The sequence below is a fragment of the Protopterus annectens genome, chromosome 16.part0 (assembly GCF_019279795.1).
Source record: "Protopterus annectens isolate FY-2018-M chromosome 16.part0, PAN1.0, whole genome shotgun sequence".
Classification (NCBI taxonomy): Eukaryota; Metazoa; Chordata; order Ceratodontiformes; family Protopteridae; genus Protopterus; species Protopterus annectens.
This window is the reverse complement of record NC_056750.1, coordinates 682,721,174-682,740,078: the sequence shown is the minus strand read 5'-3', so window position 1 is coordinate 682,740,078 and position 18,905 is coordinate 682,721,174. Positions and strand designations below refer to the sequence as shown.

The window sequence follows — 18,905 nt, the reverse complement described above, 5'->3', positions numbered from 1 at the left end:
GACTGCCATCCACATAAAACAAAGTTTGTCTGTGTCCATATTCGTGTACAGCTTGGATCTATGGATAAGAAACAGAAAATTTACCCCAGAACTGCCCCCTGTACTACCAACAGTCAGAGGCAGCTCCTAAATGCTTTATACCATGCACATGTCCCCTCAAACTATCTATGATATGATCCCAGTTATTCCCATTAGGGGTAATATATAATTATCAACCATGCGATGGGTAAGGAAATTCTCTAATCAGATGGGATAGGTTAAATAGAGCACAAAAGGGAAGATTGGCTATGCTTAAAAAATGGCCCTCAAGGTCAGCCAGGCTAGTACTTACCCCATGAACCTATGAACCTATAACTATTAGGAAATTAAAACTGCCCTGGAATAAACCAAACCAAACAATTTCTGAATGGCTACATCCTGGAGTATTCCATATATAATATGCTGATACATAATTTTGTGCTACTTTATTTTCTCCTGCCTTGATAGCATCTAAAATGTTTATAAGATGGGTCAGTCCAGAAACTGTTATCAAACAATAAATGTTCAATGGACACAGACTGTTTTCAGAATATCACCTAGTCTTTGCAGTAGAAAGAGTGAGAAAGGACTGCTAGGACTAAATAATACATGCTTAAGGTTTTCATGGTTCTTAAACAAGTAAAATTATCTGGAAAGCAGTTATCACTGTGTGGATGAATCCTGCAACCCATCAGTTATCCCCTTAGGCAATATACACACCAGACAAACTTTGTTACTTCATTTACTTATGCTTTTGTAGTTGCTGGAAAAAGAATACAATGTGCCAGTCCATTAGCCTAGTTATAAAACAATAAATAAATGCTTCAGGAATGCAAAACTGCTTATAGACTGAAATGTAAATTGCTATTGTGCTAAGTCTCCAACAGACATATATTCTCTCATCAATATGCAGCAATTCTGCACTAACATTTTAAGGCTATCTGAAACCATTAATGACTAAAGCAACAAAACTAAAAGACACTCATAAAAAATAAATACATGAAAATATGTGTTTTTGTGATGCCACACCACTGGCCCAGTAATCAAGAAGCCTCAATCCTCACCACTGGCAACAGTGGGGGATGTACACACTGGGAGGATGACAAATACACACACAGTAAAGTGCAATTTCCCTTAAGAGCACACAGAGATCACAGACAGTCTGGGGCTGATTTCTTCCTCTTTCTCCAGATCCGCAATAAGACTCCCCACCAGCACAGCTATAGAGTTCAGATCTCAGCTGAGTGGCCAAGCCAAGACATCCAGCACCCTCTCTGTCCAACCACTGCTTCGTGTCCCTGCCCAAGTAGCTGACACACACACAGTGAGATTTGATTTATACATAAACACACACACACACACACACACACACACACACACACACACACACACACACACACACACACACACACACACACACACACACACACACACACACACACACACACACACACACACACACACACACACACACGCCAGGGAAAGACTGGCACAGGTTGACTAGCTATGCCCCTTTTTGCCCAGACTATAAGGTAGTTATTACTGCCAGCAGCCAACTCTTATCAGCTACTTTAAGGCCCTTAACAAAGGGTGTCCAATCTTACTGTGTAATGTTACTATTAATCCAAATGGTAGTTTGACCAAGAGCAAGGCTATCAGGAGTGGCCCACACAGTGTCATCAAATAAATATGAAAGTACTTGGTCAGAACATAAATATGTGTCTACACATATCAGCCACAATGAAAGGTTTACATATATTTAATAATAAGTAATAAAAGAAGAAGAAAATACTCAGTAAATAATCACAGTTACACAAGAGTTCAAAATCACAGGAAATACTTAAATTTTTTTAGGACAGTCTCAAATAAAGAAAGAAAATATCTAAAATAATCTTTACTATATTCCTAACTATATCTAAAAAAACTACTACACCTTAGAAACTTACTATTACAGCAAAGCAAGTGTGGTGAATGGATCTTCTAGCTGATGTTGTCAGGTCAAAGACAAATATAGAATGCCAAGTCTCTCAATAAGAGAGTTCTTTAATTAATATTTCAAATATTATGGCTAGGGCAGCTGGCAGCATGACATCACTTGTCATCTATCAGTTTCCAGGCTCACAATAATTGATTTTAGCTTCTACCTGCAAAAACACATAGACCTTAGATCTTTTGGCAAATGGTGGAAGTCATAAAATAATTTACATTCCTCCACATTTAAAGACAATACAAAAACGTCTAGTTCTAGACATTATGTCTCCTGTTGCACTGAAACTGAAAGATAACATCTCTTTTATTACGTGGTTATATAGTAATTTAAGTTTTCAGCTAGTCTTCTGAAGTTAACTTCTTGTGTTTCAGTCCCCATTGTTAAAATACATATACTTCTAAACAGTTACAATAGGGTATATACATTTCTGTTCAGTATTTTAGAAAATATCTCTTCCACACACGTCTGTATAATATGACATACAGTTCTAATACAGTTATATCACAAGCAACTGTATCATGCTGATATTCATAAATGAGACACAACCACTTACAAAATTCCAGATAGCTGGGATGGCAGTATATCCTTTTGTTACAGTTATTTCATGGCATAGTTGTAGCTATACCTTATTCTGAAGGCAGTGCACAAATGCATGATCATATACATCAAGCAAAATCACATGTAAGCAGCCAATTACATGAAAACATCTTTAAAAACCTGTACTACTGTGACAAAGATAAACTCTGAACTACTTCCACAAACCCAAGCCCCCAACATTCACCTTTTTTTCTTCCTTCCTCTCTGTTTTTGAATCCATGGCTTCATAGCTTTCTCAAAAAAACACCTGTTATCTCAAACATCACACACCCTACCTATGTCTACTAATTTTTCTGGAAGCTTCGGAGAACTAACTGTTGTCTAAGCTTGTCTACATTACCTTCTTTACTGCAATATTACATACAAATGTCAATGATCACAACAGCGAGCGATATACTGCTTTATACTTCTATACAGCATTAACTTCATCCCTTGTTGTTAAGATGCCTGCTTTGAATGAAGCATCCAACCAGTTTATGGATTTTAGAAAAAATGAGAATTTTGAACTGGACATGAAAAGCAACAATTTGCCACTTTATAACTTACAGAAAAAAGGGGATGGAATGGTACTCTGGTGAAATGACAGATCTAGTTCCTCAGCTCTTCTCTGAACCATACAATTGAAGGATACCTGCTACCTGGGAACTCAGTGTGTCTCATATGAGATGCAATCACACAGCTAGATCACATTGAGCTGTTATGGGCCAGCTGCTGCAGTATTCATGTAAACACTTACTTAGATACTTAAAAAAAAAATTAACTTGTGGTCTAGTCATTCAAAGTGTACTAGTCACGATTTACAAGCAGAGTGCTGTCCACGGCATGCTATATCATCTTTTTCAGACATGCTCTGCACAGAAAAAAACATAGTTTTACTGTACAAGTCTAAAAAGAGGATAATCACCAACCAGCAAAATATATCAACAGAAGCATTGCATGCAGCTGAGCACCTCTACTCTTTTAAGCATAGCTACCAGCAGAAAAAAATCACTTTTGAAAAAAGCTGCAGAATCAGAATGTGTCACTGCAAAAATCTGCCCTTCTTGATCCCAGTCACTTAAATGAAAACTACCAAATAACAAGTACATAACAGTCCTAGGAGTGACTAGCTATAAACTAATGCTAGCACTGGGATGATTAGTCAGACCAAGAACCGATCTGATGTTAAAATCAGGACACTTGAGAGCTATGCCACTATACGGGAAGATATCTTTGCTATTGAGTGCATAGTCAGACTGAATCCACTTTCTAGAGGGTAAGAACATAGGCTTCAGCCTTGAGAAGTAATGTAGCACATGCATTTGTATTAAAACTCAGTAATGTGCACTATTTCAGTCTTACAACCTAATGATCGCATCTCCAAATTTACCGTTCAACACTGGTTTGACATGACATTAAACAAATGGCAAGCAATCATTACCTGTGGTCCTGGAGGGCCTCTCTCACCAGGGGGACCAGGAGGACCCTAAAAAAAGTGTAAAATATATGGATTAAATGTTATGTCTGGTCGTAATGTAGAATACCAGTCAAGACAGCTCCATACAAACTATAAAGTATTTTTCATGACCTCTGTGGCCAATGCAAAAGCATAGCTTTTACATAGCAACACTCCCAGAAAATTGTTACAGTAAATATTTACACTTATCTTTTTATTATTTGGTACAGTTATATTCCATTTGACATTAAATTAATGTTTTAAGTGAAGACACATTTGAAAAATTACCTATTTATTGAAGCACACCTTTTAAAACAACTTTACACATTATTGGCTAGACAAGAAACATTGGTGGTCTTAAAATATTTTTTGTTTTTTTTAATTCTTATGTCCTCTTCAATAGTCTGCATGTATCTCTGTTTCTCTGTTACTGATTTATTAAGTAACAAAACTATGCAACTTATAAAAAGTTTAAAACCCCAACCAGTAGTACTAGTACACCTTGCTTTGGTCAATATACCAATGGTTATGTAATGTCCTAAATGTAAACAAGACTGTCCAGTAATCCTACATAAGTCTCTGAGGTATAACATGAGGTCTGTCTGCACTGTCATACACTGATAGTCTAAAAGCTGAATCACACCAACTATGTGTATCATAAAGGGACGTAAATTAGATAGGCCTACAGCACAGTGTACAAACAAATGGATATGACTTACCTTGGGGCCTGGCTTTCCTTGAGTCCCTGGAAGTCCTTGAATGCCTCTCTCTCCCTGTAGTTAGTAAACATACTAAAATCAATATTACAAACTTGGCTGACACCTACACTATTTAACTTCAATAACAGATGTATATAAAAACTGAAGTGAATGGAAATACAGATGTGGGTGTATCAGACTCCATAACATAGACAGGATAATGTCCTGATTATGATCACAATGAACAAAGTTTGAATAGCAGCTTGGTTGATAGAACAGCTGGGTAGTCAGGTGACAGAAAAGAGCAGCTAATGCTTGCTTGTTCATCATGTAGGCGGAGGGACTCTAATTTGCTGATAACCCCTGTGAAAATGAAGGCTTGCGCAACATCAACATAGTCAGGACCAGAAACACTGTCAAGGTGCTAATAAGCTGGTGTAGCTCTCAATAACATGTGTGTGTGAACATGTTTATAGAGGCTGTTGTAGCACCCTGAGGTGATGTGGGTTAGCTTGACATCTACCTTGGATGGATAAGGGAAAAATAAAAAATGCCCAGCTGTTTATATGATAGCTCTTCTGGCTGACTCTTGCCCAAGTCACTGGCTACATCATCAATAATAAGAAACAAAGGTTAAGATGAACTGGTGGAAGGCTGATGGCTGACAGACACTGTGATCAAGGGAAAACTATCTTCCAGAATGTTTAATTTTTTTTTTAAAAACAACGATGGCTAAAATTAAGATGAAAATATTTTATTTATTTTTATTTACATTTGTTGACCGGGAATGTCTGACTGAGCCAAAGCCCTTTTTCAGCAGAGGCCCGGGGAGAAAAGTGCCAGTTTTTACTGTTAATATTATTATTTTATGCAACAGTATAAGAAGTAATGATACATGTCAAACAACTATATAACAGCAGAAGTACTTAGTTAAACAACATTTTTGCAAGTTATGCAGGATCCAAATCAGAAACCATAAAGAATTTAAACCATTTTTTATTGCAGTTAATAGTATAGAATAGCACTGGGGATCAAAGTAACAGGAAGTTGGTATGCATTAGTGTTTTCACAGAGGGTTGGAGAACTGGCAGATCCATTGTCCTTTAAAATATTCTTTTAAGGTTAGTTTAAATTGTTTGGGATGTGTGAATGTTTGAATTTCTATGGGGAGTCTGTTCCATGCAATAAAGGGGTGGTAGCTATACAAGCTGCACCCTGCTATAGACTTGGGCTTATAGATACTTAGTAAGTCTTGGGAAGAGCTGCATAGGTTTCTTGTGGGAGCATAATGGGAGATGACAGAGTGTATGGCTGGACAATAAGAAGGCTGATAGAGAATAGAATGTATGGTTTTGGAGCTGAGAAAGGAGCAGGAGGTGAGGCAGTTCAAGCATTTTAGAGAAAGAGACAGTGGTGGGATTTACAGGATTGTTGAGTAGCAAATCTAGCTATTTTGTGGTAAGTAGACTCTAGTCATGTGAGAAGAGAGGAGTTTAGGTTAATGAGGATTTGTGAGCAGCAAGTTAAGCTGGGAAAAAGGTAAGCATGAGCAAGAGCAATTCTAGCTATCTTGTGTGAGAATTTTTTTGTTTCTGTATAATAAACCTAGTTTGTGGTGAGTTTTACTAATACAATTATTTATGCGAAGATTAAATTTTAATTGATCATCAATTTGTTACACCAAGGAGTTTTGTACTAGAACCTACTTCTGTTTTTGGGAGTAAGAGTAGTAGTGTTTTTTTTTTTTTTTTTTTTTTTTGGGTTGAGGATAAGTTGATTGTTGGAGAGCCATGTTTCCACTGAATTAATGGAAGACTGGGTAATGGTTAAGAGTTCAGAGGATGAGTTAGCTATCATTATTACTGTGGAGTCATCTGCCTATTGGAAGTGTGGGCAGGAGGTATGGAATAAGTTGGTGAAAATGTTAAAAAGTAATGGCCCTAGAATAGATCCTTGAGGGGACTCCCATTTTTATTGGAAGGGGAGAGGATAGAGCAGTATCCCATTTCACTGACTGAAGTCTAGCAGTAAGATAGCTACCAAACCATGCTACTGTAGCTGGGGAGAAACTGAGGTTAGACAGTTTGTTTAATAGTAGAGGGTGAGAAACAGTATCAAAGGCCTTTGAGAGATCAAGGAAGAGACAGGAAATAAGTTTGTGGTCATCTCTGGTCAGGGAAATAGTATTGAGAAAGGACAGGAGAGCACTGTAGGTGTTATGTTTTGGTCTAAAGCCATGTTGAGTAGGAGTAAAAAGAAGTTATGTACTTACCATAACATTCCATGTGAGTTGTTCATCTCGCCTTCATTTTTTAATGATGGGTTTGGAGCTGATCTCTCATCTCCAATACGACCAATTGCAAAGCTCAAGGTCTTCAAATAGCTCAAGGCTAAGTCACTATCCCACGAAGCACCTGGACATACCTCAGATCTTGTTTGCTGTGTATAATACCATATGTCATTCTTTCACTCCCAAGAAAAAGGTATAGAAGGATTGAGTAACCAGGATGGATCCAGCATCTTGATCATCTATCAGCCCAGGAGGGGGTAGGAGGGAGGGATGTAAGAATGAAGGAGAGATGAACAACTCACATGGAACATTATGGTAAGTACATAACTTCTTTATGTGAAGTTGTTCAATCTCGCTGTACATTCTTTACTGATGGGTAGCGTCCCAAGCAACATCAATCTCAGGTGGCACATAGGAGTATATTTCTCAGGACCATGGATCCAAAGGATCCCTGTCCCTGGAGGTCTTGTTAACTTTGTAATGAGTGATAAACATATGAGATTTTTACCAAGTGGCTGCTGCACAAATGGTTATCAATAGGAATCCTGGCTGAAAAGGCAGATGAAGTAGAAACGGCTCTCGCTGAGTGAGCTTTAATCTTGTGTTGCAAAGGCATATTGGCAGCTAAATAGGCAAAGGTGATACAATCAGATAACCATTTAGACAGAGTTGTTTTAGCCACTGGTCTACCTTTCCTGGAGTCCGAGAATGAAACTAAAAGTTGGTCTGGTTTCCTGAAATGTTTTGTTCTATCCAAATAAAATCTGTGCTGCCTGTGAGCATCAAGCTTGTGCAGCATATACTCTAAATTGTTTGAATGGTTGGGGAAGAAGATTGGTAAATCAATAATCTGGTTAAGATTGGTTTCAGTGCAAACTCTGGGCAAAAATGAGGGGTTTGTTCTAAGAGAGACTGTCAGCATGGAATATCAAATAAGGAGCCTTGATGGATAAAGCCTGAAGTAATAGCCACCAGAAAAATGGTCTTCCATGATAAAAAGTTTAGGTCACAAGAGGAAGCTGGTTCAAATGGTGGCAGAATTATCCAGGAAAGCATAAAATTTAGATTCCGTGGAAAATAGGGAGATTTCACAGGTGGTCTAATATGAAAAGTCCCTTTGAGAAAGGCTTTGGATAACTTGTGAGACATGATATTCAACCCTTCAAATCCAAGATGAAAATTAGAAATAGCAGCCACCTGAACACGAACTGTCACTGTTGTGGCTCCTTTGTTAAAAAGCATAGTTAAGAACTCTAAAATGCAAGCCATAGGGGCTTGGTAAGGATCAATATTATTTTTAGAGGCCCATATAGAACATTTTTTCCATTTGCTAACATATAGCTTCCTTGTAGAAGATTTATGAGAAGACAAAAGGATCTGCTTTGTCTCATGAGAGGTTATGGAACCTGGCTATGATGGGAACTGGAGCAGCCAAGCTGTCAGCTTCAGGGACTGCAGAGAGGGATGAGGGTCCCCCAACGAGTGCGTCAGAAGGTCCAGAATCCAAGGATCCTCCAAAATATGAAGTCACAGGAAGGGGAACCAAATCTGATGAGGCCAATGGGGAGCTATTAGAATGATGGTCCTTCCCAGAGATTTTGGTTTCTGTAGAACCTTGGGTATCAACGGGATTGGTGGAAATGCATAGAGGAGATCCGGAGGCCAATCGGGTATGAGTGCGTCCCTTGGGGCTTCTCCCAGAGGGGGAATCAGGGCAAAGTAGCTTCTGCATTTCGTGTTCATGTGACTGGCAAAGAAGTCGCAGCAAAGCTGGTCCCACCTGCGGAATACTTTGTCCACTATTTCTTTCTTGAGGGACCACTGATGGGGCAACAAGATGGCCCTGCTGAGCTTGTCTGTTATTACGTTGGATTCTCCTGGGATGTGCATTGCCAGCAGAAAGCACTAGGTGGAGGCAACCCACTTCCATACTCTGAGGGCCTCTCACCAAAGGGGGTAAGACCTGGTTCCTCCTTGCTTGTTCAAATACCAGACCACCGACATGTTGTGTGTCTGAATCGCAATCGTTCACAGAGGAAGAAAGTTCAGAAAGTACTGCAACACCAGAAGTACTGCTCTCATCTCCAGGACATTGATATGTAGATGTGTCTGTTGATCAGTCCATTCACTTGGGCTGTCTTTCCATGAAAATGCCCCCACCCCCACCCTGTCAGGGAAGCATCCGTGGTCACTGTGGCCACCAGTGAGGGTAGCACAAATGGGCATCCTATCATGACATGAAGTGAGGTCAACCACCACTGAAGGTCCTTTTTGCAGGAATTTGTGATCATTATAGTGTGAGACATGGGAAGCTCTTAGTAAGACCATTGAGTGAACAACAGCCATTGTAGTATCCGCATGTGCATACGAGCTAATGGTATGGCTAGAATCTGTCTTTTAATATCAGACTGCTGATGAAGAAGAAGGAATCTTTCTATTGGAAGCCTTAGTGTGGTGGTGGTGTCCAACTCTGCCCCACGAAAAACGATATGCTGCGATGGTGACAAGGCAGATTTTTCTGAGTTGATTGCAATGCTCAGATGATTGCAGAGTGACAGAGTGGACTCCCAGGCCTGAATGAGTTGATGCCTGGTGATGGCGGTAAGGAGCCAATCGTCTAGGTATATAAATACCTGGAATCCTAGACATCTCAGGTGAGCCATGACCACTGCCATGCATTTGGTGAACACTCTGGGGGCTGTGGTGAGACCAAAGGGCATGGCTCGAAACCAATGACTGGCTCCCAGTCGGATGTGTAGGTGATCTCTGGACAGTCTGGCCATTTTTATGTGGTAGTATGCATCCTTGAGATCTATCGAGCACATCCAATTGTCTTTCCCTAAGAAGGGAAGTATAGACTGAAGTGTGACCATCCGAAACTTCTCTTTCTTTACGTATTGGTCCAATATGGGTCTCCAGTCCCTCATCATCTTTGGAACCAAAACGAATCTAGAGTAAGTTCTGGATCCTGTCTGGTCTGCTGGGACTGGTTGGATGACTCTTTCTTAGCAACATCTGGACCTCTATTGCTGCCTGTTCCCTGTAACTGGGTGGAACGTCCGGGATTTTTCTTATGATTGGAGGGGGTGTGGTGAATGGAATGAAGCATCCTCTGGAAATTATACTTTGTACCCAGCTGTCTTCTGTTATTTTGAGCCAGGCATCTGGGAACAAAGATAAGTGACCCCCGACTGCCTCCAGAGCAGGACAGTTGGTCCTCCTCTCAGGAGCGCTGATAGGGCTTCCCAGAGAAGTGATCTCTGTCACCCTGGTGTTGCGGACCCCCTCTGCCACGAGGGTGGCATCTATCATTATCACCCCCTCCTCTGGCCCTGGAGGGGGGTTCACCACATGTCCTGAAAGGCTCCTTGGGCTTTTTGGAACCACATTTTTCCTCCCCTTTGACCTTTAGGGTAGGGTCGGGTTGGGGTGGAAAAACGGACCCCGATGGCAGAGTCTTTCCATCCTGTTTACACCTGGTTAAGGTTCCCTTCACTTTTGGCCAGAAAAGGGATGAGCCATCAAAGGAAGTGTTCAAGAAGGATGACTTGAAGGATTCCACGAAGGAACTCAAGCGCATCCAGGAATGTCTTCTAAGAGCAACTCCTGTAACCGCTGCCCTACTCATTCCATCAGCTGCATAAGAGATGAGGCACATGGAAGAGCTGACAATAGAACTGAGGGTAGCAAGCTGGGCAGCAGCTTTGTTGGAAGCTCCTGTACCCTGAAGAGTATCTTCTAGCTCCTTAAGGATATCTCTTTGTAACCTAGTAAAATGGGTTAAATAGTTTAGCAAATGAAGAGCAAAGGTCGCTGAACTAAACATGCACTTCCCATATCTATCCATAATCCTGGAGTCTCTGTTAGGAGGATACATAGATGAGGAAGTCTCAGACATTTCCTTTTTGGTGGCTGCCACCACCACCATGGCATCAACCAGAACACCTTTTGTTAAAAATGTTTTGTCAAGGGGGACAGAAATGAATTTATTAGGCCCCCTAGGGACAGGCTCCACAGTATCCGGAGACTCCCACGCCCTTCGTGAGACCAGTTGCATCAGCTCATCAAAGGGCAGAGGCACACAAGAGATGGAGGGTTGAGACCCGAAAGCCTTCAGGAGGGCTGACTCATCCTCAGTAGGGCTTTTGTACTGATAGGTACCCCTCTGCCTAAGGATCTAGAGTATCTCAGTGAATGAGATATCCTCAGAGGGGACCATGGGGACCCTTCTGACTCATCTAAGTCAGTATCCAATGTTAGAGACTCCTGTGGGGAGTCTAGATGTTTCCTCTTACACAATCTCATTCTGGGAACCTCATCAGTGGGAACTTCTGGTGAGGTCTTGGAAGAGCAGGGGCCACCTAATGCGGCTTCCTGAGGCTCTGGGTCTTTATGACTGGTCAGGATGTGCGAGGTAGAAGCAGACACAAGTGCTTTAAGGAAGGAAGAAGGCAGACCTGAGGTCGAGGATGTCCTAGGAGACATGACTCTCCTCATGGCATCAAAAGCACCTCTGCTCCAATGTGAGGGAGCCGACAGAAACGAAGAAATCGTTGACGCCCCTGGCACCTGGACAGTGGGCTCCGAGTCCAAGCTAGGAGCCGAGCTCATCCAAGTCAAAGCCCCAAGAGGCAAAGTCAGTCTGACTGTCCTCCCTGGACCCGACCAGAGAGTGTCGGCTCCTAGAGCCCTCGATCGGCACCGAGGACATCAGAGTGCATGGAGCCGAAGACACTGGAGCAGGCATCAGATCTGAGGATTCCACTAACATCAAGTCTGCCTATTCAAGCTCCAAAGGACCAGCATGGCTTGGAGGAGGGTCGGTGCAAGGGTCTTCAGCTTCGAAGCCACTTGAAATGAAGCCGATAACATTTTTGCTAAGGCCGGTACCAATATCAGCTTCTGCACCACATGATCCACATCCAGATCCAACAGGCTGATAGAGGATCGAGAGGAACATACCGAAGGAGGTACCGACTGGAGAAGTGGACTCCTAGACACTTTAGACACCGGTTCCAAGACTGGGGACAGGCTCCGAAAGGTAAAGACTGTCAGCTCCGAAGGCAGTGGAGCTGAAGTTGAAGACATTTTTGATTTCTTCGAGACCGATGTCTTGGAAGACTTTGAGGACTCACTGAATCCATCTTGGTCACTCAAAGCTTCCTGAAACGAAGGCTTCAACAAACCTCTATAGATGAGTTTCCTCTTCCTTTCCTGCAAGACCCTTGAGGAGAAGGAATGACAAATGGAACAATTGTCTAGCAAATGCAGAGCCCCTAGACAGTAAACACAAATAACGTGGCTGTCTGTAACAGACATCTTTTGACCACACTTTGGGCACTTTTTGAACCCAGACTTGGGGTGCTTGTCTTGGTCAGCCATTGAGAAAAAAAATTACTGTCACACAAAACAACTTAGCAGTAATTGACTACAAGAAGCCCTAAAATCAGACTAAGTCACAGACACACACACAGCAGAAATGCAATTTTATATATATATATATATATATATATATATATATATATATATATATATATATATAATGATTGCGGTGGTGGTGCTGCGGTAGCATTGTCGCCTCACAGTAAGACGCTGTCTGGTTCGATTCTCAGCTAGACCGTCTTCTGCATGGAGACATGCATGAATGGGCGTACCTTCGTTGAAGGTTGTGCGTCAGGCCTGGCAAGCCGGTACATACAAATCAACTGCCAATCATTAGCGGACTGGAGTTCTGCTGTGGCGACCTCTAACTGGGAAAAGCTGAAAGACACAAACAAACAATATATATATATATATATATATATATATACATACATATATATATATATATATATATATATATATATACATATATATATATATATATATATATATATATATATATATATATATATATATATATATATATATATATATATATATATATATATATATATATATATATATATATATATATATGTATATATATATATATATATATATATATGTATATATATATAAAACAGTAAAAGCCCTTACTGTCACACAATTGTCTAACAATATGAGCAGACTACGCAAAAAAAAAAAAAAAAAAAAGATAGCTGCTAAGGTAACACACTCTAAATATAAACTATGCAAGACAGACAATTACTGTTCACACAAGAAAAAATTGTAACAGTAATTATCAATTTAAGCCTTTCCTAAACAACTGAAAGCTAAGCTACAAAATAGAAAAAACTCTACACACTAAATAATTTTTATATAGCAAACAATGTGACAAAAGTCACTTACTAAACTAGCAAAAACTTTTAAACTAGGCCTAAAACAAGAGGCCACTAAAAAGGCTATTACACACTAAGGGAAGGGACGAAATAGCAGAGATACACACAATAAAGCTGTAAGAGCTTGTAAACTATCTAAATACAGCTGCTATCTAAATTTATGACTAAAGAATTAGAGAAAAAAACAGTATACGGGCCCAAGCTAATTGCAGAACCTCCAATCTATTGCAGCAGCAAACTAGATCTAGGGTATCTCCAGGTGCATCATGGGATAGGGACTTGGCCTCAAGCAGTTTGAAGACCTTGAGCTTTGCAGTTGGCTGTATCGGAGCCAAGGGATCAGCTCCGAACCCATCAATAAAGAATGAACGGCGAGATTGAACAACTTCACATGTGGGTTTTCCTGAGAGAGATGTTGTATGACTTGAGTATGTATGCATTTTTCTAATATCTTAGAGGAGAGAGGATGGCTATAGGTCTGAAATTTGAGATTTCAGTGGAGTTACCTCCTTTATGAACAGGTAGGGTATAGAACTGTTTCCAGATATATGGTACTTTTGAGTCAGAGATACAGTGATTTATAATGATACAGATGGGCACAGCTAGTGAGTGTGCAGCTATCTGGAGGAAATATGATGGGATGTTGTCAGCAGAAACTGAGCAAGATTTCAGTTTAGAGAGTAGGATTCTGATGTAAGCAGTGGAGACAAGCTTGAGGGACAGAGTATTTAGAGAGGTAGTGGTTGAGGAGAAAATTGGACATTTGAGAGTATTTATATTGGAGTTGTTGGGATTGAAGAGTTTGGATATAGATTCAATAAAGTAAGCATTGAAGGTGCTGGCAGTATCTACTGGTGACTTGTCAGGACAAGGGTTGGGTAAGGTAGGGTTACCTGGTTGAAGTATTTGGTTTATTGTGTGCCAACATTTTATTGGTTCAGATTTTAGTGTTGTTGGAGGGTTTTTGTAGAATTCTTTTTTTATCTATATTGACAAGCTTTTTTACTAGATTTCTTTTTTCTTTATATCTCTGTAGGTCAGCTAGGTCTTTTGTTTGAAGCCATTTTTTTCAGGACCTGTCTCTAGATGTCATATGAGTTAGTGTGGATTTGGTTAACTAGGGAGATATTTTTGCTTTTGTCCTAATTTTGCGGAGTGGGGGTAGTGAGTTTAAGATATCCAGGAAAGTGGAGTTGAAGGCTATGACAGCATCATCTAAGGGGAGCTGGTGAGAAAGTCCCAGCAAACTCTTGAGATAAGGGTGTTGAGTGTTTCTGAGTTGAAGTTTATGAGATTATGTCTACTGACATATCTGTGTGGTTTAGGGAGATAATGTGCATAATGTGCACAAATAAAAATATGACTAATAATAGCTTTCCAACAGTAAATATCAAATCAGGTAAAAATGTCTACTATGGATAGGTCTTTGAGAATTTAACATCCAGTATTATACACATGTTATTTATAGGTCCATTTAAGTGGAAGTAAAAGGATGGGAGTCAAGGAAGCAAATAAATGCCAGCCACAAGTCACCAAATGAGGCCAAAGAATAATTAACAGTCCCTCATCTGACATTTTGAGTTCCACTGGAAGGATATAGGGCAAGGAGTTTTTGCAGACAGACAGCCCAGTCCCATGCGAGACAACGCATGTTAAAAGAAGAATCCTTTAAAATTACCTTGAAGCAACAATCAACCAGTGCAAGTCACACACAACACAGTGTGTTCCCAAAACCACAAATTCATTACAAGTAGCTTATCAACTGACTGAAGATCCAATTTTTATTGGTGAGCTGGATGACTGACCTAGTGACTTTTAAAATTAAAACACAAGAAAGATAAGAAGCAGAGGATAACTACTAATGATATTCCCACAAGGAATGGGTTCCTGGGGAAAACACTGGTGATAAATGCTTTGTTTCCATCGGTTAGTGATGGTAATGTCACAGACTCAGTACAGGTCAATATTTTAGACGTTAACCAAACAGTAAGTCATCAGAACAGTATCAGTGCTGGTCACCCTGGCCTAGAGAGGTAGATCCTCAAAGTACAGAAATTGCTGTATAATGTCTCATCTGGGAAGGAAGTCAGTCACTCTTGCGATAAAGTTGTTAAGTAGACTTATAAAGAAGCTGGAAATGAACACAGTAAGATTGTTCTTACCCATCTAGCAAATGGATATTTTGTTTTTGCTTTTTTTGCTCTCTTTGCTTCTGCTGCCTACCAGTCATAAGCACCCTCTCAGCCAATCAACCCATTTGTTCCCTCATCACCAAAAGCAAGAGTCAGCCAAGAGGGGCCCATCATTAATGTAGCTATCAGGGGGAGTTTGACAGTTTATGCATTTGTGACCCTAACTCCTCACACATGCTTGGCTAAGCAGAGGAAAGGGGATGTGTAATGAACTGAGAAGGGACACTGCTGGCAATCAGCCCCATCCACTTCTCTAAAACTTGGGAACTAGTCTCCTAAGTCTCTGCCTGTGAGAATTCATTTACCTGTTATAGCTCTCTAAAAGCATGTACTGCTCCCTTCCCCCCTGGACAGGAGAATGGGCCACACCTGTTCTGTCCTCTCCCTCCCTGCCTGGCTACTTCAGTGCCAGGTATGCTAATAGAACCCCAATCTCATGGAGAGAAGTCCTCCCTCTGTGTCATGGAGCTGGGCCTGTCAAATGGCCATCGGCTGAATAAAGGTCTAAAGAGGAGAAAAAAATAATCGAACTTTGTCCATGTATTTAAGTAATTTCATATGCCAATGTCTTTGCAGAGAGGAGCCCATCTTAAAACATCTACCTTCTCTTTACCCAAAAGAAACATGTAGATGCAGAATACCTGATCTTATTTTGGCCATTTATTCAAGTCTGTCCCAAACATCTTTATTCTCTTTTAAGTTTTGTTAGAATCTGATCAAAATAAAGAGATACCTTGGCAGTGGTCATGTCCTAAAAAAAATCCTTATTTTTGAGGCCATTTTCTGGCTTGGTGAACACTTGTTTACATTGTAAGACATCTTCATAAAAAGCTATGCAATTCATCTAAAAAGTTAAAATGGTAACCAAAAATGGAAGAGAGTTGGATAAAAAAAAAAGCCAAGTTCTCTTCCTGCACTTGCTGGGACTGATGGCAGGAAACAAATGGAGAGGGACTACCTTTTATGGATGTTTCCTTACCGATATCAATAATTATAGAATATCTACATGGACAGACACCCCATTTAATTAAAACTGCTTCAAATATTGTACTGGTGAATGTACCCTATTCCATTCCTTGTGCATGGCAAGGTAGCCACACCTCTACTTGAACTTAAGGGACTGCTCCAGAGAAGGATACTCAAGGTGAAGGGTCACACTGGGGTATTCAAAACACATTTTGATGGTTATGGTTTAAAACTAAAACAATTTTTTATTTCTATACTAAAAAATATACCAAAAAAATTAGTGCCTTGGCAACTTTGCTTTCACAAGGTTCGGAGGTCAACAAATCAATCCAATATTCAATTAAAACAATTAAAATAAAACGTGGTAATAAAACAGAATGTCTATAAAACATCTGCAATAAATAATTAATTTATAAATATTTAATTTATAACTCATTAAAATCCTTAGACTGCAAAGTTTCAAATCTAAAGATATACCATGTTTCCTTTTATTATAAGAATGCGAGGAAACTTAGGAAAGAATTATCAGGGAGTTTGCTGGAATGAACCTGAAGTTAGTGGCAGCTGAGGGAATAAAAAGTATGTAGAAATAAGTCTTACTGAGGAATGTATACAATCTGTTCAAAAACAGAAATGCACCAAATTTTGTGCTGAGGAGACTGTATTAAATTTGACACCCACTGCATTAGGCTAGTAGAGTCTTTGCATCGGAGACCCTTGGTGGTATTTAAACGGGTCTACTTCACCCTGTCGAAGGCTGACAATATCGAAGCTGATATTGTCGGCACCAAAATGTCAAAAGTGAAAGTCATTGTACGTGTAAATGGAAATCTCCATAAGGGGAGATTCTCATTTACTGCAATGTAGTGCGATCTCGAAGTTGGCATACTTAAGTAGCAGGGAGTGTGGGAGGTGCAGGGGGGCTTGCCCCCCTGCACAGAGCAATTTGTGTTGTGTTTGGGTGTGTTTTTTTTTTTTTATGTGTGTGTTCGATATTCAGGGGTTTCGACATTTTCGTGTCGATTATTACGCTGTCGATAGTTTGAGTTTTTGACAGCGTAATATAAACGCATTTATACTACTAGTGGAAGTTTGGCAATTGCACTGGGGAACTTCCCTCTACTCTTTTCAATAGGTCAGGTGGATGTAAAAGATCTTGCGTCATCTACTGTTAATGCAGACAGATGGGTCCTCAGCTTAACATCACATCCAAAGGATGACACACTCAGTGGGATACTACAAAGGGGCAGTTATTCTTATATGACTAAGTTGCAATGACCTCAGATTTGAATTTAAACATAACAAAGGTGCACAGGGCATATCCCCATCTATGATATGTGTAGGAGTTGTGATGCCCATGATCAAAATATTGAATTTGTGAAATAACCAGATTCCAGTTCAGTTACTTTTTTCTTTCAAAATAAGATTTGCTTATTTGTGTCTTGAAATTCAGCACATGCACACATCTATACTGGCATGAAGGGAACATTAACACTTGTGGGAAACTGACAGAACTAGATATCAAAGTTGCCAAGAAACTACTTCCAAGGATGCACTGAAAAAAATAATAGCTGGACAAAAGGTACTGTAGGTTAAGTTATGTGTTCGTGAATTCCTCAAAAAAAAGAGCTAAGGCAAAAACAAGTTACAAATTATCCAACTACAGTCATTCCCAAAGAAACTTAGCATCAAGATAATAGTGCCACCTCATTATGCAATACCTGTAGGCACTTGTATAACAAATCATCTTCCTTATAGGAAGAAATGGAAGAGGATGAGTCAGACTTAGAGAAAAGCAATGCTACAACATGGGCCCGAATAAAGTCTGGCAGCATAAAACATGGCCCTTCCTTAGGTCACAAACTGCTATGATTCAGAGTAGCTTGCTGTGTGATGTTATACTGCCTATCAGTACATATATTTACTAATATTTTCTTTTTATTAAGTACAAACCACTACCAATAACAATGCCATGCTCCATTCCACACAAAGCCATGGGCAATGTGGACCACCACAACCATGAGATGTGCATTTTGCAGACCAATACAACATGTAGATTTTTCTCACAATTCTGACCTGCACAATGGGTACACTTGGAAATCTTTAAGCAACTGAAATGGAATGACAGTTGAGTACCATGAAAAAAAGAGGATGCCAGTGAACTTCAACAAGCTGAGGATGGCGGAAAAGCAAAAGGAAACATCCAGTTAAACATAAGTCAACACTGCCACGCAAACCAATGGAACTTTATTTTGAAAAATGTTTTAAATCAGAAACATTATCCAAGAAATTCAAGGAAAAGGACAAGACATTACACTTTATCTTCATTTTCAAATATGTTACGCATGCACTTATACAGTACCGTTTCTCCCATATGACCAGGTTTCCCCCTGTCCCCAACAGATCCAGGGTAACCCTAAAAAAAAAAGAAATAATAAAAACATGGGTAACATCTGTTG

At 40.0% G+C, this 18,905-nt stretch overlaps 1 protein-coding gene across 1 annotated transcript in view; it reads right to left on the bottom strand.

Annotated features, from left to right (window-relative positions):
* Positions 1–18,905, bottom strand: part of LOC122790648 (collagen alpha-1(I) chain-like) — an 882,142-nt gene that overhangs the window by 846,806 nt on the left and 16,431 nt on the right. The window contains exons 2-4 of the mRNA XM_044058172.1: positions 18,809–18,862; positions 4,760–4,813; positions 4,026–4,070 (exon numbers count right to left, since the gene is read on the bottom strand). Coding sequence (XP_043914107.1) covers positions 4,026–4,070; positions 4,760–4,813; positions 18,809–18,862 — 153 coding nt within the window. The remainder of the gene's footprint in view (positions 1–4,025; positions 4,071–4,759; positions 4,814–18,808; positions 18,863–18,905) is intronic.